We start from the raw sequence: 26,066 nt of genomic DNA on the forward strand, positions 1-26,066 counted from the left end.
ATTACAATCTAAAGGGGAGGGACATATAGTAGCTGGAGATTTTAATCTGACATGTTTTCCAGCTTTAGATAATTTGACCAATAGTGGATAGGGGTTGACAAGGAATAGAAATAAATGTAAAACGTTGATGAAAAAATGGGATCTTATAGATATATTTGGAGACTTCATAATTCAAATCTTAAGAATTATACTTTCTATTCTCACCAACAAATTCATATTGTCTGATAGAAATGTTTTTGTGGAAAAAGCACTAGCTAATAATAAGGCACAAGTTGAGATTGGAGTAATCACGTGGTCTGATCGTGCACCAATAACATTGGATATTCATTTAAAGAAATAGATGGGTCAGCATTATTGGAAACTTAATGGTACTTTATTGTTGGATGCTTCCTTCTGTCAGCAAGTGTCAGCAGAGATTAAAGAATATTTAGATTTTAATACAGATGACTCCATTTCAAGGCTTCATACAAGAAAAAAGAGAAAATGAGGTTAAGAACTGAGGGGGTCATTTATCAAAGTGCTAAATGGCGTTTTCGCATGCGTTAAGGCGTTTTCGCATGAAAAAATGCCTTAAGCATGCGAAAACGCCATTAACGCATGCAAAAGCACCATAATGTTTGGTGCAATGCAAATCAGAAAAAGGGGAGGATATTGGGGCGGGAATTTTGGCCAAGTGGGCTGGGCTCACTATAACACGAATGGTATCAAGCAGCTAGGTTGAGAGAACATTGCACAAATCTCATCTTTGGGTGAGTTTCCTCACTCCGAAGGTCATCAAATCTTCACAAGAGAGCACTGTGCTGTACATACATCTCACTCTGAATGTCAAAGGGGCCCGTAACCCCTACACTAATACCTAAACCTCACCTCGAGTGACTAGGTGGACCTCCCATAGAGAGATAAATACCAATCTAGTGTGAGGGCATTATGGCTAGCCTCTGTCTCTCTCTCTTCCCCCTCCAGTTTGGTCCCCCCCCAGTGGTTGTATGTAGGAAATACATCAATTCTGGCACTTATCGCAATTTGTGCTAAGATAGCGCTCCGCATAGGTATCAGCACAAATTGCGATAAACTGCCTATTACTATAAAACACACGCCTTTTCCTATCGCATGCGATATTTAGTGCATTTTGATAAATCCAGGCCTAAGTTAGAATGCACTGTGGCTAATTTAGAAAGAATTCATAAGCAAACATTATCAGCCAAAAGTATACACCAAGTTAGTGCAAGAGAGAGACGAATTGAGAGCTTTGGATTTGGATAGCATTTCCATGCACTTAAATCTGGTTAAGCAGGAATATTTTGAGTGTGGGAATAAAACAAGTAGGCTTTTGGCTCATACATTGAAAAGTCGTATGGTGCAAAATCACATCATCAAGATTAGAAATAAAGAGGGATCTTTTTTGATTTTCCTCATCTGATATTAGGCAGCAATTCTCTTTATTTTATGGTGAGTTGTATAGACAAGGTACAAATATATTAGATTCTGACATAGATGAGTATTTACATTCAATTGAGATAAGGGCCGGTGCAAGGGTACTTCTCAGGGCGCCGAGCCGTAGGGGGCGCCGAAGAGCAGCCACCATGTGGTGCGCCACAAGCAGGGCCTGTCCCACTCATGGCAAAGAGACATAGAAACAGTCTGCACTGAAACAGGTGGGGGGCGCGACACATTCTCTATTTCTGTTTGCTGCGAGTGGGATAGGCCCTGCTTGCGGCACCACATGGCTGCTCTTCGGCGCCCCCTATGGCTCGGCACCCTAGGCGACTGCCGAAGCTCACCTAATGGACATGCCGGCCCTGATTGAGATACCAACAATATCAGATGGAGAAAAGACATTTTTTAAAACAATATCTCTTGTAGAAATTCAGCAGGTTATTAAAGACCTAAAAATAAATAAGGTCCCCGGATTGGATGGCTTTACTGTCAAGTTTTACAAACAATTTTCTAGCGAAATAACGCCTACTTTGCTGGATTTATTTACCGGTAATTCATTATGGGAAGGTGGTAACTGGTCCCTGAGGCAAATTTGGAAGGTCTATCTTGGGTGAACCGGGGTGGGACCCTACTTTATGTGGCTCGTACAGGCCCATATCATTAATTAATGTGGATTTAAAGATTTTGGCCAAGGTGCTTGCTAATTGCTTGAGTAGAGTAATGACAAAGTTAATCCATTCTTCCAGGCAGACTTTACTCCTGGCAGAATGGCCACAGACAATGTGTGAAAAATAGTCTATTTAATCAGGTGGGTAATGGGGAAGAGAGATCCCAGCAGTATTATTCACTGTTGATGCCGAGAAAGCTTTTCCTTTTTGTTTCATGTGTTGGAGAGAATGAATATTAGGCCTGGTTTTGTAAATTGGCTTCGCCAGTTATATAATGCCCCCAGGGCCTGTGTAAAAGTAAATGGAGGCTATTTCACTGCCTTTCTTATCCAGCGAGGTACCAGGCAGGGGGGTCCCTCTTTCACCTTTGTTATTTGCTTTATTTTGGAGCCCTTAGTGATCAGTATCCAGCAGTCTGTGGTCATTAAAGGGGTTCATGTAAGACTAGATACTTACAAATTATCCCTATTTACGTTATCAGATCCAGCTCAGTCTTTACAAGCAGTGGTAGAAGAGATGAATCGTTATAGCAAGGTTTCAGGTTTTAAATTGAATTTAGAGAAATCTGAAATTTTGAATCTTTCTTTTCCAGAGAATCAGCTTTCTTATCTGAAGAAGAAGTTCCCATTTCACTGGGCTGTTAAAGTTAAATATTTGGGTATCAATGTGAGTAATAAACTTAGTGACTTATTTGCCCTGAATTAAATCCCTTTTCTTAACTCTATTTTTCATGATATGGAGGAATGCATGGGGTTTTCCCTCTCATGGTTGGGGCGATTAGCATCAATTAAAATGAGTGTATTACCGAGGCTTGGGTATCTTTGTCAAACTTTACCCATCTTTATATCCAACAAGCTGCTCAGAAGACAGCAAAGAAGAATCTTTGCATTTATCTGGAATCAGAAACACCCTAGGATGTAGAGCTAAGCTAAAAGGGGGATTGCGGGTCCCACATTTGGGGGGGGGGGGGGGGGGGAGGGGATATTATGCAGCTGCATATCTCCGAGCCATAATTGACTGGAATAGGAAATGCCACCAAAAACAGTGGGGGTCCAGATTGAACAAGATATTGTGGGTATTATGCCCTTGTGGGCATTGATTTGGCAACCACCGTCTACTTGGAGATGGATTAACTCTCTTTCACTGCACACTGATACCACAACTAGAATACGGAAGCAATGGCGAAGAAAGGTGGTGGGAAATAGGAGCTATTTCTTTAGCTCTTCCGTTAATCATAATGTTGAATTCCAGCCAGGGTTGGGGGGTTGTGTGGATAAGAGATTAAGCAGAATAGGTTCCTTACGTAAAGAGGGGAAAATAATGACCTTTTTCAAACTTTTTGTGACAAATATTTGTTAGATAAATCTCACACATTTTATTTATTTATTTATTTAGTGTTTTTATATACCGGTATTCAAGATAGGAATCACATCATGCTGGTTTACAGTTAACAGGGGGTGTAAAATGAAAATAAATAAACAGTAACTGGTGAAGAGAAACTAAGAAGTTACAATAAAACAAGGATGTTCAAAACTGGGTGAAGAATTTTATTATTTACAGATTAGACACTTCTTACATAATGGTGATGTGCAGAGAGATCTACTTCTTGGCAAAACACAATTCGAGGTGTGGTGCGATAATGTAGATAGGAAGCAAAAGGTGGTTTCCAGCATTTACAATTATTTTAATAATACGTTGGGAGATAAACCTAACCATGTGAAAGCTTGGGAATAAGACTTTGGTTGAGAGTTATCAGACTCTGATTGGGATTTAGTTTATGTTAGCACACAAAATTCTATTTCGGCTTCTATAACCGAAAATAGTTACAAAGTTTTGATGAGTTGGTATTTCTCCCCAGAACGTCTTCCTAAAAACGTTCCCAGGTTTTGGGGTGTTGTGAATGGTGTTTTTCATATGCCCGTGGGCCTCAGCCCAGACCAGACCTTCAGGGCCGAGCCAAGAGTTGACGGTGGCTCCGCATGGCTGACGGTCTACCCTCTGCCAGGCCAGCAAGCTCCCATGGCCAACATCCGAGGATGTTGGAAGTTGAATGGTCCTCCGACCATTCCGAGCCCTTTCGGACCTGCTGCGAGCAGCATGGAGCAGCAGGCCTGGCCTGAGGTTGAGGGCAGACGGACCTTGACACGAAGACAAGAAGGTTGATGCGACGGCATCGCATGGCACGAAGACTTGGGCTGATGCAACGGCATCACATGGCACGAAGACTTGGGCTGAAGACATGACACCAGGACTATGAATACGTGACACCAGGATCGATGCAGGTGGCATCGCAGACGAGGCACTTGGGATCGATGCGGACGGCATCGCAGACGAGACACTTGGAATCCACATAGGTAACACAAGGCATGGACATTGGCACTGTCTCTCAAGGGGCCCTACTCAGGCCAACCACGGGACTGAGTCACAGACCACCCTGTCCCATTACGCGCCCTACACAGCCCCAGAGGCTGGTCACGGACCACGACGGGAGCGGGAGAGCACAGGAGATCGGTATCAAGAAATTCGGTATAGAAAAGCCCTAAATAAATAAATAAATAAATGACGGCTCAGGAGCACAGGACAACTGTCCACCAGCAGGCTAGTCCACTCAGGAGTACTGCATCTGAGGGACCCCCAGCCTACCGGACCAGAAGGCTCAAGAGCGTTGAAGACGAGGCATAGGAAGGAACATCAAGGAAGGCAGGAACACCAGGACGTGGAAGATAAAGACACCAGGACACCTGGACGAGGACCTCAGGCACGAAGACATGACATGGCATGATGAGAAGTCATCACAATGAGGAGCTCCACAAGACAAGACGACCTTACACAGGCTCTGGCAGGCAGGAGCCTCCAGAGCTACGACTCCACGATGATGCAAGGCCAGGAACAACAGACGGAGCAGCCCTTTATAGGGCTGAAGCAGGAAACAGTCACCAAGGTGGGGCCAAGACAATTCCTGTGTCTGGCCCTTTAAATCTTGAAGGAAGACGCGGTCACGCGCCTAGGAGAAGCAGGAAGCTGTGCAGGACTGCGGACAGCGGCCTGCACCGACGCAGAGCGTGAGAAGAGGCAGGGCTGGCCTGGGATGCAGGCCCGACGTCGGCAGCGGCTCCAGCCGCTGCAGGAGGCCCCAGGGGCGGCCTCCAGCCGCTACTCCAGCCCGGGGCTGCAGCCTTAGTGCCGTGAAGAGGAAGTCAGCGTCAGGGCGGTCCCAGCCCTGAAGAAGGCCGCGGCTCCAGCCACGGAAGCCAGGAGGATACAGGGCGGCCTCCGGACCGCGTCGGCAAAGAAAAGACAGCATGGTGAGTCAGCAGAGCCTGCTCGCGGGGGAACCCGTGGGCAGCGCAATTCATAACATGGGGTATCTTGTTGGAGGGGCTGAAAAGAAATGGGTGCATTCTATCACATGTGGTGGACTTGTCCACAAATAGAGGTGTTCTGGCGGGAAATATTTAAGTTGGTGAAAGATATTTGTGATTTACAATTGGCACTTTCTCCTCTTAGTGCTTTATTGAATCTACCTGATTCCTTGACCTCTGATATTTCTTGGTAACTTATACATCAAATACTCATTGCTGCCAGGTGCGAATTGGTCTTATTATTATAAAGTAGTGGATCCTCCAAAGGTGGGAGCAGTAATGTATAGGATGGAGAAAGTGGGGTTTTTTTTAATAAACTGACAGAGATACAACATTATAAGATGTTAAAAATGTATTAGGATTTGGGATCCTTTTATGAGATGGCGTCACAGTCCTAATTGTATTGAGTTACTAAGTGGATATTAAGTTTGGGAAATTTATACCAGCTCAGTTACTTTTGTGATGAGCACATTTATACATATCTATCCATTGGGTGCTATTTTTGCTATGAAGACTACTTTATATATGGTTAATCCTTAGTACTCCAACTGATCAATGTTGAATAGTCTGTCTAAGGAAATTTGGCTAGCGGAGAGGGTGGGGGGTGGGGGGAGGGGAATAATTGAAGGTAGTTGAAGGATGTTATGAATCCTGGAATGCTTTTTTCTCCTTTATATGTGTACCTGTTTTGGTATTGATTGTATTATATTTTGGTGAGCAATAAAAATTCATTTATAAAAAAAAACAAAAAACAAAAGGATGGTCAGATCTGTACCAGTTAGATTTTCAGGTGCAGGGTATTTATATGGGGCCTGAATGTTCAACCTGAAGTGCAAACTAAAACTAGAAGAAACATTTCTATAAAAACTCAGGAAGCTTTATGTCTTTTGCTGCCATTAGATGGCACTCTTCTGGATGAGACGCTGGTGGAGGATGATGGATAGATGAATATCATGACATAAAATGTTCTTATGCCCTTTCATGGTCACACAGCTGCATGTGTTGTGTAGTAGTTTGTTGGTTAGAGGGCTTTCCTAATTACTTCATCCAGATGTTGCATTGAAGAAAAGAGAATCTATAAACTAAGCTGTCATGCTCTTCTTAACCCAACCCTAGTGACTATGGTCCCAGTGGAAAACTTAAAGGAAAAGAAATCTCAGGAAACAGACAAATATCATGATACTTTATGCAAAGGGTTTATTTTTTATATATTTTTTCATCATAATAATGTCTATTTTTGGAGGTAGGGGACAATTCCTAGTTAAGTGTTATACAAGTAAGAGGATTTTATTTGACGTCCTTGTGAATATTGGAAGCTCTCCCCTTCCTCAGTGGTGAGAGACTTCTTTAACACACAGTCCGGCCGATGCAATTTCTGCACTGTTTGACTACTTCCTACACCTATCAGAGGCTGGCTTGAAAACCAACTCTGTTAGAGTTCATTTCAGTGAAACTGGCACATACCACCAAGGTGTAGATGGTATGCCCATCTCTGTACAGCTGATAGTTGTTTGTTTTATGAGGGGTCTGCTTCAATTGAAGCCTCCCCTAAGGCCTCCCACTATGTCTTGGGACCTCACTGTGGTGTTGGCTCAGCTGATGAAAGCTCCTTTTGAGCCGCTGCGCTCGTGGGTCCTTAACCTAGAAAGTAATATTTTTGGTGGCGGTCACTTCAGCGCTTAGGGTCAAGCAAGCTCCAGGCCTTAGTGACTTATCCACCTTTATACTAAGTTTTATCATGATAGGGTAAGAACATAATAATGTAAGAAATAGCCATACTGGGTCAGACCAAGGGTTCATCAAGCCCAGCACCCTGTTTCCAACAGTGGCCAATCCAGGCTACAAGTTCCTGCCTAAGGTGGTGACAGATTTCCATCTTAACCAATCAATCGCCCTGCCAACATTCTTTCCCAGGCCCCATTTGCACCAAGGTGAACGAGCGCTGCACATTTTCTATTGCAAGAGAGCCTTAGCCTTCTTTCTGGAGCAGACAGAAGCCCAAAGACAGTCCCATCCAGCTTTTCAATTCCTTTGATAGGAATAGAATGGGAGTTGCCGTTGCCAAACAGACACTATCCAATTGGCTAGCAGACTGCATCCCCCTTCTATTATGCCCAGGTGGGACTGCATTTTGGGGATCATGTCAAGGTTCATTCTGTCAGAACCATGACAACCATGGTGGCCCACTTTCAAACAGTTCCCGTGGAGATCTGCAAGGTTGTGAAGTGGGTTTCTCTCCACACCTTCGTATCTCACTACTGTCATTCCTTTATTAAATTGGACATCACGAGAGCTCTCTAAGTCCAATTAATGCAGGGCCTTATGTAGCTTGGAAAGTAAAATAGTCTCCAAATCCTCCACCTTTAAGGAGGAAACAATGTTGTAATTGCAAATAAACAAATAATCCCTCCAACTCAAGTCATAATGACTCGACTGATGAAAGGATAATATCGCCCCATTCTCTCCCAGCATGTTGTAGTTGGGTGCATTCTTTTTCATCCAATATTGGAAGTTTTCAACTAGCAATCCCACAGGAAATCCTAAATTGCAATGAATAGGCAACAATTGGGAACATTCATATGATTTCTTATGACATGAAGTTAGCAAGTAGTACATTTAAAACAAATTGGAGAAAATTCTCACACTCAACACACAATTAAGTTCTGGAATTCAATGCCAGAGGAAGTGGTTAGGGCAGTTAGTGTAGCTGGGTTTAAAACAGGCTTGGAGAAGTCCATAGACCGCTATTAATCAAGATGACATTGGGGAATAGCCACTGCTATTACTGGCATTAGTAGCATGGGATTTATTTAATGTTTGCGTATTTACCAGATACTTGTAACCTGGATTGGCCACTGTTGGAAACAGGACTTGATGGACCCTCGGTCTGACCCAGTATGGCAACTTATGGTCTTATGAGCAAAAGAGAAATATAAAAGTACTACAGCATGGAAGTGCATCAGATGTTCCTTCAAACCATAAGTAACATATAGATATTTTATGCAGACTACCTGAATTGGGTCTCCTGATAAAAAGAACATCTCTAGGAGCTGTCAGTTTAAAAAATAAATTGTTTAAAATGAAATGCGTGTAAGATATGTTAATTTGTGGGTATGTCATGATGATAATGGAAACAAGAAAGACTAACAAAGCTAGAGAAAGATTTAAATGGGTTTTACTGCTGTTCAGCACCATGGCTGAGATGGACAACCGCATTGCGGTTTCACCAGGGGAAGATCCTGTCAGACAAATCTGATTGACTTTTTTGACTGGGTAACCAAGGAATTGGACCAAGGAAGAGCGCTCGATGTCATATACTTGGATTTCAGCAAAGCTTTTGATACGGTTCCGCACAGGAGACTGGTGAATAAAACGAGAAGCTTGGGAGTGAGTGACAAGGTGGTGACCTGGATTGCAAATTGGTTGACGGACAGAAGACAATGTGTGATGGTAAACGGAACCTTCTCTGAAGAGAGAGCGGTTTTAAGTGGTGTACCGCAAGGATCGGTGTTGGGACCGGTCCTGTTCAATATCTTTGTGAGCGACATTGCGGACGGGATAGAAGGTAAGGTTTGTCTTTTTGCGGATGACACTAAGATCTGCAACAGAGTGGACACGCCGGAAGGAGTGGAGAGAATGAGACGGGATCTAAGGAAACTGGAAGAGTAGTCGAAGATATGGCAGCTGAGATTCAATGCCAAGAAGTGCAAAGTCATGCATATGGGGAGCGGAAATCCGAATGAACTGTATTCGATGGGGGGGGAAAGGCTGACGTGCACGGAGCAGGAGAGGGACCTTGGGGTGATAGTGTCTAATGATATGAAGTCTGCGAAACAATGCGACAAGGCGATAGCAAAAGCCAGAAGAATGCTGGGCTGCATAGAGAGAGGAATATTGAGTAAGAAAAGGGAAGTGATTATTCCCTTGTACAGGTCCTTGGTGAGGCCTCACCTGGAGTACTGTGTTCAGTTCTGGAGACCGTATCTACAAAAAGACAAAGACAAGATGGAAGCGGTACAGAGAAGGGCGACCAGGAAGGTGGAGGATCTTCATCGCATGACGTACGAGGAGAGATTGAAGAATCTAAATATGTACACCCTGGAGGAAAGGAGGAGCAGAGGTGATATGATACAGACTTTCAGATACTTGAAAGGTTTTAATGATCCAAAGGCAACAACAAACCTTTACCATAAGAAAAAAATCAGCAGAACCAGGGGTCACGATTTGAAGCTCCAGGGAGGAAGATTCAGAACCAATGTCAGGAAGTATTTCTTCATGGAGAGGGTGGTGGATGCCTGGAATGCCCTTCCGGAGGATGTGGTGAAGACCAGAACTGTGAAGGACTTCAAAGGGGCGTGGGATAAACACTGTGGATCCATAAAGTCAAGAGGCCGCCAATGAAGAGTGGGTGACTCGCCAGAATGATGGCTACTGCCTGGAGACAATACCCTTATTCAATAAACATACACATGGTTACTGTGACTCCAACATCGCTCTAAGCTTCAACAGCAAGAGGAAATGTGGAAAAAAGGATTTGCACTCACAAAGACGGGAGTAGCTGGCTTGTTACGGCGGTTACTACCCCAAACCAAATATCCAAATTACTACCTCCACCTTCCTCTATTCCTGATGCCTTTCAACTAGCTTGATCACTCCATTCTTATACTTCACTTTCAATGCATATCCAGCATAGTTCTCTGCTTCAACAGCAGGGGAAAAGAAAAACTGTTACTTCACACATCCAGCAGAGCTCTCTGCTTAAACGGCAGGGGAGAAGAAAAAAGGGTTCGCACTCACAAAGCGGGGAGTAGCTGGCTTGTTACGGCGGTTACTACCCCAAACCAAATGTACCTGATACTTCACTCTCGACGCATATCCAGCATGGCTCTCTGCTTCAACGGCATGGGAGAAAGACTGATACATCACGAATTTCCAGCATAGCTCTCTGCTTCAACGGCAGGGGAAAAGAAAAACTGATACTTCACGCATATCCAGCATAACTTCAACGGCAGGGGAGAAGAAAAAAGGATTCACACTCACAAAGCGGGCAGTAGCTGGCTTGTTACGGCGGTTACTACCCCAAACCAAATGTGCCTGATACTTCACTTTCGATGCATATCCAGCATAGCTCTCTGCTTCAACGGCAGGGGAGAAGAAAAAAACTGATACCTCACGCATATCCAGCATAGCTCCCTGCTTCAACGGCAGGGGAGAAGATAAACAACCAATAAGGGCTGTATAACATAATCTGGGTAAAAACAAATAAGCATGGGTGTAGCTTGCTTATTGCGGCGGTTACTACCCCTACTACCTCTAACTAATCAAGCTAGATATTTCACTTGGATGCAGCTCCATCACCGCTCTCTACATTAATGGCGGGGGTGGAAGGGAATTAGAACCAAGAGCTAAGAGAAACAGATAAGTATGGGAGAAGAAATGAGGGAAGCTTGCTGGGCAGACTGGATGGGCCATTTGGTCTTCTTCTGCCGTCATTTCTATGTTTCTATGTTTCATATTTTAAATGGTACTCACGGGCCTGCATGCTCAATTCTACTAATACTCAACATTTCTATAGCGCTACACAACATACACAGTGCTGTACAAAAATACAAAACAGTCCCTGCTCAAGAGAGCTTACAATTGAGAAATTACTACTTATCTGATAATTTCCTTTTCTTTAGGACAGTCAGATGAATCAAGAACAAGTGGGTTATGCACCTCTGCCAGATGGAGATGGAGCAAACTGACTTAACAGTATATATATAACCCTGCAGTGACATCAGCCTGCCAGTATTCTCTTCAAAAGCAACTGTGGACATACTAGCAAAAAATCTGATTAAAAACAGATAACCATTTCAATACTTGGCCAACAAGCAACACTGAGCTGAGATAAGAAGGTAATAAGTGCTAGTCTAGGAACTGGACTAGCACTTACCAGTAAAGCAGAGTTGCTTACCTGTAACAGGTGTATTCCTGGGACATCAGGATGTTAGTCCTCACAGATGGGTGACATCATTAGATGGATCCCGGCATGGAAAACTTTTGTCAAAGTTTCTAGAACTTTGACCGGCACACAGCAAGCCCAGTATGCCACTATCCGCACATCCATACTGGGTCCCTCTTCAGTCTCGTAACATAGAATTCACGAGCGAAAAAACTAAAATAACAAAAACGCAGGAGAACCTAACTCCACGGAGTGGTGAGCAGGTTTCCTGAGGACTAACATCCTGCTGTCTTAGGAGAACACTTGTTACAGGTAATCAACTCTTTCTCCTAGGACAAGCAGGATGGTGGTCCTCACAGATGGGTGAATACCAAGGTACAGGCTGCTCCTGGCAACAACCATGACCAAGAGGGACCAAACCGGGTGCCAACGGGCACAAAAATAACTGCAGTGCTGTTGGTAACATAGGGAGACAGCCTAAACCCAAACAATTGGGCCCTAGGGTAGGGAGAGTTAGGTTTAAGCCTGGAGGAGATTGCGAAGGACAGATTGGCCAAAGTTACTATCATGTCGACCATCACTGTCCAAGCAGTAGTGGGCAGCGAACGTGCGTAGGGATTCCATCTTGTGGCCTTGCAAATTTCAACAATGGGAACTGCTCATAAGTGGGCAACCAATAATGCCATGGCTCTCACAGAGTGAGCTTTTATGCGGCTTCCAAGGTGAAGGCCCTCCTGTGCATAGCAGAAGGAGATACAATCCGCCAACCAGTTGGACAGAGTTTGCTTTCCTACCACAACACCCAGCCTGTTCCTATCAAAAGATATAAAGAATTGCGAGGACTGCCTGTGGCTTGCTGTGTGTTTGAGACAGAACACTAAAGCCCTCTTGCAGTCCAAACTGTACAGAGCCTGTTCGCCCTAGTGAGAATGAGGCCTTGGAAAAAAGGTGGGCAGAATGATTGACTGATTAAGATGAAATCAGTCACCACCTTAGGCAGGAACTTAGGGTGCGTATGCAGGACCACCCGATTATGAAAGAATTTTGCGTAGGGCGGATACATAACCTCACCTGAAGCTCACTAACCGCCACCAGGAAGAGAACCTTCCAAGTCAGGAACTTAAGATCGCAGAGGCTCAAAAGGGTCACACACGAGCTGCACCAATACTACGTTGAGATCCCAGGACACAACAGGAGGCCGAAGGGGAGGCTTCATCTGAAGCAAGCCCGGCAGAAATTGTCCCACAATGGGTTGCACAGAGATGGGCGCACCAGCGACACCCTGATGGTAGGCTCTGAAGGCACTGGTGTACTCTGACAGTTGGTTTTTAACCCAGCCTCCGAGATGTGCCTCAGAGTGTCAAGCAACTTCGGAGAGGAGCAGGTGAAAGGATCCAAGCATTGACCCTCGCACCAGACGGAGAACCTCCTCCACTTCAGTCGATAAGACTTCCTGGTGGAAGGCTTCCTGGAAGCTACCAACACCTGAGACATGTCATCAGAGAGGTCCAGGGGCTGCAGGACTAAGCGCTCAACATCCAGGCCATCAAGGCTAACGCCCGGAGGTTTGGCTGATGCAGTCTGCCCCGACCCTGTGTGATCAGATCGCGAGAGGTCTCCAGATGGATGGATTCTCTGACTGACAGGTCCTGAAGGAGCGGGAACCAGACCTGTCTGGGCCAATAAGGGGCCACGAGAATCATGGTCCCCTGATCCTGCTGGAGCTTCAAGAAAGTCTTCATGGCCAGTGTAAGAGGAGGATGATACGTGTACAGGAGACCCGTGCCCCAATGTCAGACAAAGGCATCCGAGGCTGAAAGTCCATCTGTTCCGAACAGGGAGCAGAATTTGCTCATTTTGCAATTGTAGGGGAAGGCAAAGAGATCCTCATCCGGAGTTCTCCACCGGTGGAAGATCCGGGCTGCCACTGTTGGATCCAGCGACCACTTGTGTGGCTGGAATGCTTGACTCAGATGGTCCATCGTTCCAGCTAGATACATCGCTCTTAGGAGCATGCCCTGCGACAGGGCCCAGGACCAAATCTGTACTGCTTCCTGACAGAGGAGAAATGACCCAGTGCCTCCCTGTTTGTTGATGTACCACATTGCTACCTGATTGTCTGTCCAAATCAGGACTGCCTTGTGGGACAAAAGGTCTCGAAATGCCCAAAGGGCATAGCAAATTGCTCGAAGCACCGGGACGTTGATCTGACAGAGCTTCCTGAGCCTTCCATCAACCTTGCATATAGAGATCATGCACATGGTGCTTACCACTGATACCTCCCCCCAACCCCGGGGGGAGGTATCAGTGGTAAGCACCACCTCAGGTGAGAAAACCTGAAAAGGGACCCCCTGCTTCAGGTTGGACAGATCCTCCCACAGGACAGAGAGACTCTGAGAGGCGGCATGACGTGAACATGCACGCCGAGGACAGAGGATGCGCATGCACAGGTGGGCTAAGGGGGTGACATGGACAGATGCAGCCATGTGACCCAAAAGAGGAAGCAGCATATGAGCAAAACCTGCTGATGGCTGTGGACCAAGCTCACCAGCGATGACAGGGTAAGAGCTTGATTATGGGGCAGAAATGCTTTGGCCTGAACCTTGTCCAGCCTGGCCCCAATGAAGCCCAGGTGGGGCAATGGGCTGAGGAGGGACTTGGGGTAATTGATGAAAACCCCAGAGATTGCATCACCTAAGATTATCAGACGTAAGGAGCGCACTTTTGACCTGCCAATTGTCCAAGTAGGGGAACCCATGCACTCCCTGATGTCGGAGGTGTGCCCCTACCATGCCAGGCACTTGGTGAAGACCCAGGGGGCTGATGCAAGACAGAAAGGTAAAATTCTATACTGGAAGTGATCTTTTTCCACCACAAAGCGAAGATACTTCCTGTGACCCAGGAAGATTGCAATGTGGGCATAGGCATCTTTCAAGTCGAGAGAACAGAGCAGGATCAGGGTGCCCAAAGGATCTCAGGTTGAGAATAGGGTGTAGGACCCCAGTTCTCTTTGATGTCAGGAAATACAGAGAGTAGAACCCTCTGCCCCACTGGTGGAGGGGTATGGGTTCCACCACTCTGGACATTAGAAGAGCAGAGAGCTCTGTTAGAAGTATTTCATGAGTAGCAGATTAAGCCCACGATGGAAGTGGGGGAGAGTCTGCAGGGACACCCCTGACATTTAGGCAGTACCTTCAGTAAACAATGGTGAAAACCCACTGATCCGACATAATGTGGGGCCAGCGTTGCGCAAAATGATGCAGCCTACCCCTGACCGGGAGGGGGGAAGCCGAGGGTACGGAAATCTCATGCTCCCTCGCTCCCAGTCAAAACCCCATGGCAGGGCTTTACTGGGGGGCTGGCTGAGGCCTGGAAGTCCTCTGCTGAAAGAAACGACCTCTGGAACCAGCATGGGGTGTGTGGGCCCATGAGGCAGGAGGATAGTATTTCCTCTCTGATGTTAGAATGATTTCCTTGAGCTTTGTCTCGAGGATTTCCTGACCGATTATGGTGGATTGGAAGCATTAGCCAACAGATGTTGAAGAGTCTCATGGTGGGCCTTCTGTTGAGCCAGTGCATCCCTGACCTTATCCCCAAAGAGATTCTCACCCATACAGGGTAGATCTGCCAGCTTTTCTTGGATCTCCAGCCAAAGGTCCAAGGCATAGAGCCAGGCCATCCTGCGGGTGGCAATACCTGCTGCAGCCACTCTCGCTGCTGTTTGGAAAACATCGTAGGTAGATCTCACCTCGTGTTTTCCTGTCTCCAGACCCTGCTGTATTACTGCTAAGAATGCATCTTGTGCTGTTGAGGCAGGCACGCTGACAACTCCTGGACCTGCTTCCATGGGTTCCGGTTGTACTGGGTCATATATAGTTGGTAGGAGGTGATACGGGCGATGAGCATAATGCCCTGAAACACCTTCCTACCCAGGACATCCAACTCCCTGTTCTCTCTCCCTGGAGGGGCAGAGGCATGGGTGCGAGTGTGCTTGACCTTTTTAAGAGCAGACTCCACCACAACCGATTGGCATGGGAGATGGCACCTCTCAAAACTCAATGCTTGTTGGACCAGGTAGATGGCATCCGCCTTCGGATTAACCGGCAGGATGGACATGGAGTGTTCCCAGATCCTGAGAAGAAGTTCTTTAAAAATATCATGGACTGGGACAGTTATTTCCTTTGGAGCATCTACAAACTGGAGGACTTCCAATTTGGTAAGGTTAGCCTTGGAAGTCACATCGGCCGACCAATTTCTCAGCCATAACTAACATCTAGCCGCTACAATAGAAGCCACTCCTCTGACTGAAGTGCGGACCAAATCACAGCCTGCATCTGCCAAAAAGGCAGCAGCTGGCTCCATAACTGCCCTGGAGTTGACCCCAGAGTCATTGATCTCCTGGGAGAGAAGTAAACAAGATTGAGCCTCCAGAGAACAAAAAAAAGCAATCTGCAAAGTCATTGCCACTGCATCAAATACTTACTTAAGGATAGTCTCGATCCTATATGAGCATCCTTCAAGGCTGCTCCTCCTTCTATGGGAATAGTGGCCTGCTTGGAGACTACGCACACACACACACACACACACACACACAAATGCATCTACCTTTGGAAAATGTAAATGCTCTTTTGCCACTGGATCCAAAGGGTACAGGCCTTCCAAAACCTGACCCCCTTTGAAATTATCCTCTGGGACACCCCACTCATGATCAATTAATTCTTGAATGGCTTCCATCACGGAGAAAAAACAAGATCCTTTACGTAAGGAAACCAAAATGGGATTTTTCTTTGGCTCAGTCACAGCGTCTGCTCCAGGAACGCCGAGCATTTGCAAGGTCTGGGACATCAGAGCTGGCAGTTCATCTTTATCAAAGAACCACAGCGTTAGTTCTATATGGTTCTACTCCTGGAGGAATTTCACCATCCCCAAGGGAGTCAGGATCGGCATCATCTGCACCATCTGGACCTCCATTATGAAACCCCGCTGCCACACGAGAAGTACTCTGGGGCTTAACAGTAAGTCCGGCAAGGTTCCTACCTGTGACTCTACTCTGGGAGTATTAGAGAGGGCTGAAGATTGCGCCTGGAGAAAGCATTGCAATCCCTGGAAAAACTCTACCCACGAACACTTAGAAGCATCCAATCCAGGAGGTACTTGAGGCACACACTGAGCTACCATCCCCTGCTGAGGAACCAGTTACAGGGAGTTCCAAAATCAGGCGCCCCACCTGAGCCATCTGTACCCAGGCCTATAACCAGCTGGGAAGAGCCAGGCTTAGTGAAATCAGAAACCTCCAAACAGCGCTGTCATATTCAGGGTAAGATGCCTGAATATGACAGGTACCACAAAGAGTAAGGCGCTTAGTCTTCATAGGCATAGGCACCATTATGGTAGACAGTGCATTTAAATGGCAGCCGGAGGCATGCATCTAATTGGGAGTTTTTTGGGTATTTTTTGTACATCCAAAAATGCTAGGCATCCAACACTTAGGCATTTCACACCTAGATGTCCCAATGCCTAGGCGACCAAAACATAGGCATCCCAAAACTACGTGTTGTAAAAAAACAATTTACGCACACAGTGTAACTCGGGGGCACAGGTAAGCGTGTGGCCACTTAAAGCACCGCTTAACTTAAGACACATGGAATTCAAGGCCCAACTTAGTGTCCAAAAACTGGATGCCCAACCTGGACACAAATGCCAAACAAACAATCCTGCAGAGGGCAGCCTAAGATAAGTGCACAAAATGCCATTGTGGCCTTCCACGTGGCACGCAGTCAAAAAGCCTCAGAACGGTGTCTAGCCTACAGAGGCTGCTCAACCCACTAGGCTGCCTATGGAGCAGGATGAATGGCACACACATGGAGACTGGGGGGGAAAAAAAAGGAGGAAGCCCTATGCTACAAAAGCCACCTTCTATGTCTCTAAATATATACCCAGCAGCAGGGGGAAAGGGCATGTGCCGTGACCACCATGCTCTGCTTCCTGCACCTGCTGCCTTTCAGCCACTTAAGCAGCTAAGTCCACACTGGCTGAAAAAAAAAACAGCTACCGGACCAAGGCACTCATCTGAGGGAGCACGGAAATCACCTCAGGAATTCTCAACTGGGGGAGGGACCTTTAGGTATCACTGCAGGAGAGCAGGGCAATGTAATATCCTTAATTCTCCTTTTACAAAACAAAGCAATCCCCAATAGGGAGATGCATGTCCACCATCTGCTGGAGACAGAGAATACTGGCAGGCAGTATATATACTGTGTCACTGCAGGGGTATATATACTGTGACATATTTGCTCTGTCTCCATCTGCTGGTAGAGGTGCATAACCCACTTGTTCTGGATTCATCTGATTGGACGCCAAGAAACTAATTTTCTCCTGTGAAAATTCAGGCTGGCAGGGGATATGTGAAAGAATGTGAAGAGATTTGAAAATGAAATCCTCTCCTCCCACCTAACCCTTCAGGGCTGATGAAGAGGGGCCATTTACAAACCACCTTTTTATGCAGGTAAAGAAAAACGTTTACCCATATAAAAGCTTTTTGAATTACTATCCTCAATCAATAGAGCCTTTCACATTTTTCAAAAGTGCTAAAAATCTCACTAACTTCTGAAAATAGAAAAGATATCATGGAAATTGAAAATTATAGAGGGGTAGATAATCAAACTATCTGTGGTCTGAAAAACTCCATGGATAGTTTTTATAGGCAGAATTTTCTGCAAAAATACAGGGAGTATTATCCCCGAGAAGTGCCCAGACAAATCTGCATCTGCTTTTTAAATAAAAAACCCTGCACCTACTTTTGAATATCTGAAAACTATGCTTGTAGTTTGCTTCCCCTGGGAACACCTACAACTTCACTGATAAAAACATGCACGTTGCTGAAATATGGGGGTAGAGAGCAGAAAATAATGCAGCAGCCCATTTACCCTTTATGGTCCTCACACTTGGCTATTGTGTCATTTTTTGTAATGTGCCCTGATTATGGGCCCCATATAATGCTGGAAAGCAAAACACTAAGTAAAGTTTGTGTGCATTATTCTAAGGACCGGCTATTTTTTAATCTCTTAATTCCTTCTCTCTTGTCCAATTCAGATCAGAACCAGCTCTGGAATCCTGGTAACATGAATCTTCATTGCAATATTACCCAGGCATTTTTCCCATATTTTAAATAGACCCCCCCTCTCCCACTCTGCTCATTGCAGCAACGGTCCTGAGGCCAGGGTCATGCGCAGGGACTCCTTCTGGAACCTTCTATCATGGGCTCTAAATGTGGCCAGCAGGTATCGCCCTTAACAATGACCCTCTCTTCAGGGCTGTGAACACCGCCTGTACGGCATCGCCAGCCCTGACTCGGAAATTGAACCAAGGACAGTCTGCATCACAGCACTGCCAGCGAGTCTCCAGGCCAGCCAGCTGTGCATTATTCCAGGGATCTCAACCTCGTGCACACTTGGCCTTGACACATCATCTTCCTGGCATCATCCCTTCCCTCCCACCCCCCACCATCAACATCTGCTTCTCCCTCCCACCCCCTAGGATCACCACCTTACTTTCCCTTTCCTCCTCCCACAATCCTTGCCATGAAAACCACCTTCCCTTCCACCCTCTTGGATGGCAAGAGGAACTAGGCGAGCACTGCCCCCTTACCTACTGCCTCTGTCTCCTCTGCCAGCTTTCTTCTAAAGTCAGAACTGTGCGCGACCAGAGGCTTCCCACACGGTTCTGATTTCGGAAGGCGGAGGCAACAGATATAGAGCGCTGCTCACTAGCTCCTTCTGCTGGTGGGAGGCCATGATGCACGGCAACCGGAGGAAGAGAACAAAGCTTTTTGTTGGCAGCTGCGATCTACTCCCCATTTTCTCTCCACTGGGGTGGGAGTGGGAAGAGAGAGGTGCCAAGAACTTCATGGCTTACCTGAGGTTCTCCCATTACACACTAATCGGGAAGCTCCGCATTATTCTAAAACATGAACTGTGCGCATTCTCAAATAGTATGCAGACTGACAAAATATTTTCTGTATGGAAAAAAGTTTAATTAAAATAAATAAAGGTTCATAACAGATCTGAGGGACCTGAGAGGGTTACAACATCATTTGGATTAAATATTCATATTTTTTTAAAAGACCAATACAAAAATAAAACACAGATTTTAACAGGTGAATGCACCACCATTTACTTTTCTTCTCGTTGCCCTCTAATTTTCCTTAAGCTGTCTCTTTCTCTCCTTGTCTCTCTGTGGCCTCTTCTGGTTTTAACTACTGGCAGGTGGCCATAGCAGTTCGTGCCCTGCACAGTACGGTAGTCACCGCACCAGATAGTCCATGGCCTAAAGACACCGGCTTCTAGTGTGACAGCAGTGTTAGAAGCAAATCTTCAGATCTTGTCTGAAGGAGCCAGTAGTGTTCAAACCCAAAAGGGAGAGGCTCTGTCTCCCTCCAAGACAGATAAGCTGCACCTCAATGTTGCTAAAGACCAAGGGTCCAATCTTAAAACTTAACCTCCCTGTGAAAGAGCGAGGCACCTCTGTCTCCCCCCTCAGGACAGAGTGGGGAATTTTACATTTCCATGTTGAGACTGAAAGCAGGCAGCTACAATCTGTACTCGGTCAGAGTCGCAGCCTCAATGTAACATTTCACTTCACAGGTCTGTCTCACCTTCCACATCCTCAAGATTTCCTTTCCGAGCATTCAGCCTGTTCTGCCATAAAAGCCTAAGGTCACAGCAAAAGCGCGCCAACTCCTACCCCAGCTGGAGCTCGTCAGGGTTCCCATATAGCTCCATGATGGGAGAGGGAGTGTTTTATTTTTCTTACATGGTGTGGTTTATTACTCCCTATTGAGAATAGGGTAGTGAGAGATCTGCATTACTGATTTTTATTATTGTACTTATGTTATTATGGATGACTATTTCATCTGATGTAAACAACCTTTGGTCTCTAAGGGTAAAATATAGACGAACAAAAAGGAGAAGCTGAGCCAGTCCTGTTTTCTCATTGCATGCTGGGATTTGTACGCCAGTTGCTTAAGAAACAGGATGTACAAGGCTCGAATGTAACAGGTGGATGTCAAGAGTGGCTCAGCCTCTGCCTACTAACATGGAGCTACAGTATATGAGAACCGTAATATTAACTGGATAGGCAGAGTCCGTCCTGGTTTCACCCCACTGCAGTCCAATAATCTGGCAAAACTAGACGGGACTCAGCGAATCTGATGGCAGATAAGGACAAAAAGGGCCATCTAGTCTGCCCCATGTGCTTCCTTTTGCAATATCATTGACCACAGTGGAGCCAATTGGTAATCCTAACTTGAGTGCACTGCTGTATGTGCAGACTGGGAGTAGAGTTTAGTATTAGGAGTCAGAAACTGCTGAGTACTAATCCCCAATCTGCCATTGACTCCCTGCATGACCTTGGGTAAGTCACGTTATCTTTCTGAGTTGCCATTTATCCAATTGTATTTGAACTATAACAGTGTTAGGATTTCTAAGCTACTTAAATCCCTTTGGGGTTCTGCTGAGATTTATGGCATGACCTGAGTCCCAAAGCATAAACATTATTATTATTACTGAGAAGATTACAGTCCTGCAAGACACCAGTGAACTGCATGTCCCAGAATGCACTGGGTTAAAGCAGTGCTCACATGCATGCTCTCCTTTTCAGCCAGTTGCTATGTGCCCCTAGCATGTCGTGGGGTCAGGGAACAGGTTGCTTTAGCTGCGAGCGGCAAAGACTTAAAATCTACAGCACAGATGTCTAATAATACATTTAAAAGATTTTTCCTTTAACATTTTTTTCTAATAAATTGAACAATAAAAGCTTCAAAGGTTTCTGAACTGCTCTTAAAACAATTTGCAGCAGCTGTGCTGCCTAGTGAGGCAGGTCCTGGAGGAAGACTTTTGGCCTCTCATCACAGTGCATTGTGGTACATGTAGTCCTGTTTTCTGCCATTTGACATGAGTACTACAAGTGCCAGGTTGCATCAGGAGGGAGAATCAGTTAAGTCTTCCTCCAGAGACTGAATCGGAGGGCAAGTCCCTATAAAAAGAGGGACAAAGAACCATATGCTCAAGGAATTGGATTGGTAGATTCCTTGTCACATAACCAAGAATAGCTTTCACCCGTTGCTTCAGGGCGATGTCCTCCACATAAGCAATACTTTCTGTAGCAGGCAACAGCTAACAATGATGTCATTAAAATTCTCTCTTGCGTTTCTCTGAACACATTCAGAAAGCAAATGTAGCCTGCCAGCTTCCTCTTAAAATAAAAAGTACTGCCCACCAGGAAGAATGCAGAGTCTCTGAGGCAGTAATGCAACGTTTCTCAATGCAAGTCTGGATTGCAGGACATCTGTACTAACCAAGCAAGCGATATATTTGCCTACATTACATCTACAGTCTAATGTACCTATTTTGGTTAGCCTGAAATCCATTAAATCAATTTAAAAGTAACTTAAGTTCCTACAGGCCAACGATATTGGCGAGTATGATGAAATAGCTACATCCAGCAGTTCTGAGCCCATTTTTTTTCACTTCACCAAACCGAGTGCAGGTGCACAGGGGCCTTTTGCCGCCTCTCCGCATTATTGTGTAGCGAGCTCAATGGACCCCCTGCTCTTTGTTCAGGATCATGAGGACTGGAGCTGGGAACAGCTGCATTAGTGCAGATCTGCTTTCAGGCAGTGCCTCCTGCCTTGGGGGTATGTCTTCAGTCTTACGGACAGTCAGTGAGCGTAGACAGCTGGAGCACGGTTATGCCGCTGGGGAAAGAGTCGATACCAACCTTGGACATGGGCCTTCTAGTACAGACGGGGCACCATGCCCCTTACAACAAGTGCTGGGTAAAAGTGCTCTGAGCCAGACACACAGGACACACGACCGGCTGCCCCCGTGCACATGGGGCATGGGAACATCAATGCCAATGGAGTTTGTTAGTCTTTCACGGACTTAGCAGGAAAAGAGAGAAAATCCTTGGAGTTGTATAAATAATATATATATAGGTACAGGAGTGGGATCTGAGCATGCATATATACATCTAATGTATAGACACACAGACCTACTTACAACATGTACACATGACTATAACTGCTTGATAACTCCTGTTTGAGTGGACATTGTGCCCATCATAATGAGCAAGTGGCGACAGGCACACAAATACAATGGAAAAGACCATGTCTGAGTTTTTTGCACACGTCCTGGTGTCCTCTGGCGCGCTTGGAGTCTCCCTGGCACAGGGAGATAGGATGGCTGTGGGCTGGCTGTTGCCGTGTCCGGCATTTCCTGTGCACAGGAAGTCAGGAGGGCCGTAGGTTGGCTTCCTCTGCGCCAGCTGCATCCTTGGCTGGGGGGGGGGGGAATTAAGAGGGTGGCAGGCTGTCCAGGGTGCTGCCCTGCAGGACGTTGCGCATCTGGAGGCCTTCAGGCTGTGGCTGCTGGTGGAAAAGCGACGCCTGCATGTCGACATTGATGCAGAAGAGGCCTGGCATGAGCTGGCGCTGGTAATCCTCCCATTTCAGCATTACGTCCATCAGGGAGGTGTTGCTACGCACCCACTTGGGCAGAGATTCACTGTAATTGAAGACCAGAGGCACAGGTAAGCTTTGGGTCCTGCGAAGTTCCAGGTGATAGTAGAGCCTGAAAAAAAGGAAACACACACATAAGAGATTAAGGGTCCCGGCCTTTCCTGAGAACTAGAGCTGCAGCCGTAATCATTCAGTTTTCTATCTGAAGACATTAATGTATGATCTGAATGATTTACATGAGCTCTGAGCCCACAGCTACAGCAGGAAGATTCTCCTAGCAGCCTCGTACCGAGGAAGGTAAACCCACAGAGTCCCTTCAGGTAAGAGGGATGAAAGTCATGAGGCCTCCACCTCGGCCACTCTTTGCTGATCTGTCACATTTCGGAGTTCACGCCCCTCATGGAGGCATTGGCTGAAGAATCTGCTGCCAGTGGCACCTTCTAGCCTTCCAGATTTATTGAGACATGAGCTTTTGAGGACAAGAGTCCACTCTATTTTTTCAACTACAGACTATCACAGCAACCCTTCCAGAAGTCTGATTGCTGCGGTCATTCAGGCACCAAGTTCCTGTAAGGTCAGTAGTGGGCATATACAGGAACAAACTCTGGACCATCCTTAATTTAATTTAAGAACTTGCCATACTGGGTCAGCCCAGCATCCTGTTTCCAACAGTGGCCAACCCAGGCCATAAGAACCTGGCAAGTACCCAAAAACTAAGTCTATCCCATGTTACCATTACTAATAGCAGTGGCTAGTCTCTAAGTTAATTAATAGCAGGTAATGGACTTCTCCTCTAAGAACTTATCCAAACACAGCTATACTAACTGCACTAAGCACATCCTCTGGCAACAAATTCCAGAGTTTAATTGTGCGTTGAGTAAAAAAGAACTTTCTCCAATTAGTTTTAAATGTGCCACAAGCTAACTTCATGGAGTGCCCCCTAGTCTTTCTATTATCCGAAAGAGTAAATAACTGATTCACATCTACCCGTTCTAGACCTCTCATGATTTTAAACACCTCTATCATATCCCCCCCCTCAGCCGTCTCTTCTCCAAGCTGAAAAGTTCTAACCTCTTTAGCCTTTCCTCATAGGGGAGCTGTTTCATCCCCTTTATCATTTTGGTCTTGAGATGCGGCGACCAGAGTTGTACACAGTATTCAAGGTGTGGTCTCAACATGGAGCGATACAGATGCATTATGACATTTTCTGTTTAATTAACCATTCCCTTCCTAATAATTCCCAACATTCTGTTTGCTTTTTTGACTACCACAGCACACTGAGCTGATGATTTCAGTGTATTATCCACTATGATGCCTAGATCTCTTTCTTGGGTGGTAACTCCTAATACACAACCTAACATTGTGTAACTACTGCATGAATTATTTTTCCCTATATGCATTACCTTGCACTTGTCCATATTAAATTTCATCTGCCATTTGGATGCCCAATCTTCCAGTCTCACAAGGCCTCCTGCAATTTATCACAATCCACTTGTGATTTAACTACTCTGAATAATTTTGTATCTGAAAATTTGATTCCCTCCTCATTTCCAGATCATTTATAAATATATTAAAAAGCACCGGTCCAAGTTCAGATCCCTGAGGCACTCCACTGTACCTTTTTCCACTGTAAAAACTGGTTAAAAGCAGGAAACAGAGTAGGATTAAATGGTCAGTTTGTAATCTACGAAAGGACATTGCCTCCTATCCCATGACTTTTTAGTTTTCTTAGAAGCCTCTCATGAGGGACCTTGTCAAATGCCTTCTGAAAATCCAAATACACTACATAAGAACATAAGAAGATGCCATACTGGGTCAGACCAAGGGTCCATCAAGCCCAGCATCCTGTTTCCAACAGTGGCCAATCCAGGCCATAAGAACCTGGCAAGTACCCAAAAACTAAGTCTATTCCATGTTACCGTTGCTAGTAATAGCGGTGGCTATTTTCTAAGTCACCTTAATTAATAGCAGGCAATGGACTTCTCCTCCAAGAACTTATCCAATCCTTTTTTAAATCCAGCTACACTAACTGCACTAACCACGTCCTCTGGCAACAAATTCCAGAGTTTAATTGTGAGTTGAGTAAAAAAAGAACTAATGGTTCACTTTTTATCCTCATGTTTATTAACCTTTTCAAAAAAAAAAAAAAAGAAGCAGATTTGTGAGGCAAGACTTCCCTTGGGTAAATCCATGCTGACTGTACTCCATTAAACCATGTCTTTCTATATGTTCTGTGATTTTGATATTTAGAATAATTTCCACTATTTTTCCCGGCATTGAAGTCAGGCTCACTGGTCTATAGTTTCCCGGATCACCCCTGGAGCCCTTTTAAATAAATAATTCATTTTTTCTAGCATTTTCACCAGATTCCACTCCGCTATGCATTGGCACAAAGATTAAACTGCAGCAGCCTCCTGGACAGCATCAAGATGCTAGTTGTTGGCCTGCAACTGAGATGACCTATCTTGTCACAGTGCGGCACATACACCTATGCTGCTGCTACACACTTCTCTCATGGACGCTGCCCAACTCTCTTCTGTCTCTCAGCAGTATCTGCCTAGATGCATTTTCACTATAGTGCCATCCAACCAAAGCCAAGGGTCCGTATTTTCCAGCTTCTAGCATTCCCTGTCTGCGCCTTAGTTTCTTCTCTAACGACTTGGTTTCATTCTACCTTCAGCTCTGTGAAATTCCTTGGCAGCACCATTGACTCTTCTCTCTCTTGTTGTTCCCACATCTCCTTTCTCTGAAAGTCCTCACACATGGGTGACATCATCCAATGAAGCCCGGCATGGAAAACTTATGACAAAGTTTCTAGAACTTTGACTAAGCCTCTCTGAGCATGCAATATACCATGTGACCACACGGGGTCCCCGCAGTCTTATAACACAGAATTAAGAATAAAATAAAGAAAACCCAACTTCACGGGCAGGCGGATGGGTCTCGAGGCCTGACATCCTGCTGTCCTCAGAGAACACTTGTTACAGGTAAGCAACTCTGCTTTCTCTGAGGACAAGCAGGATGACAGCCTCACACATGGGTGAATCCCTTGCTACAGGTGCCCAACCCCCCCCCCCCCCCAAACAAAAAAAGGGGACAACAAAATTGGTGCCAATGAGCACAACAGCAACAACAGTGTT

At 45.7% G+C, this 26,066-nt stretch overlaps 1 protein-coding gene across 4 annotated transcripts in view; it reads right to left on the reverse strand.

Annotated features, from left to right (window-relative positions):
- Positions 1-19,408: 19,408 nt before the first annotated feature.
- PNPLA2 (patatin like phospholipase domain containing 2) overlaps positions 19,409-26,066 on the reverse strand; it is a 100,514-nt gene continuing 93,856 nt past the window's right edge. For 2 of the 4 annotated variants that reach the window (XM_029582110.1, XM_029582108.1), the window contains exon 9: positions 19,409-23,038. In XM_029582110.1, the coding sequence (XP_029437970.1) occupies positions 22,762-23,038 (277 nt within the window). In that variant the 3' untranslated portion in view covers positions 19,409-22,761. The remainder of the gene's footprint in view (positions 23,039-26,066) is intronic. The other 2 variants (XM_029582111.1, XM_029582112.1) reach the window with 2 other exon arrangements.

Source organism: Rhinatrema bivittatum, chromosome 17 (assembly GCF_901001135.1).
Source record: "Rhinatrema bivittatum chromosome 17, aRhiBiv1.1, whole genome shotgun sequence".
Classification (NCBI taxonomy): domain Eukaryota; kingdom Metazoa; phylum Chordata; class Amphibia; order Gymnophiona; family Rhinatrematidae; genus Rhinatrema; species Rhinatrema bivittatum.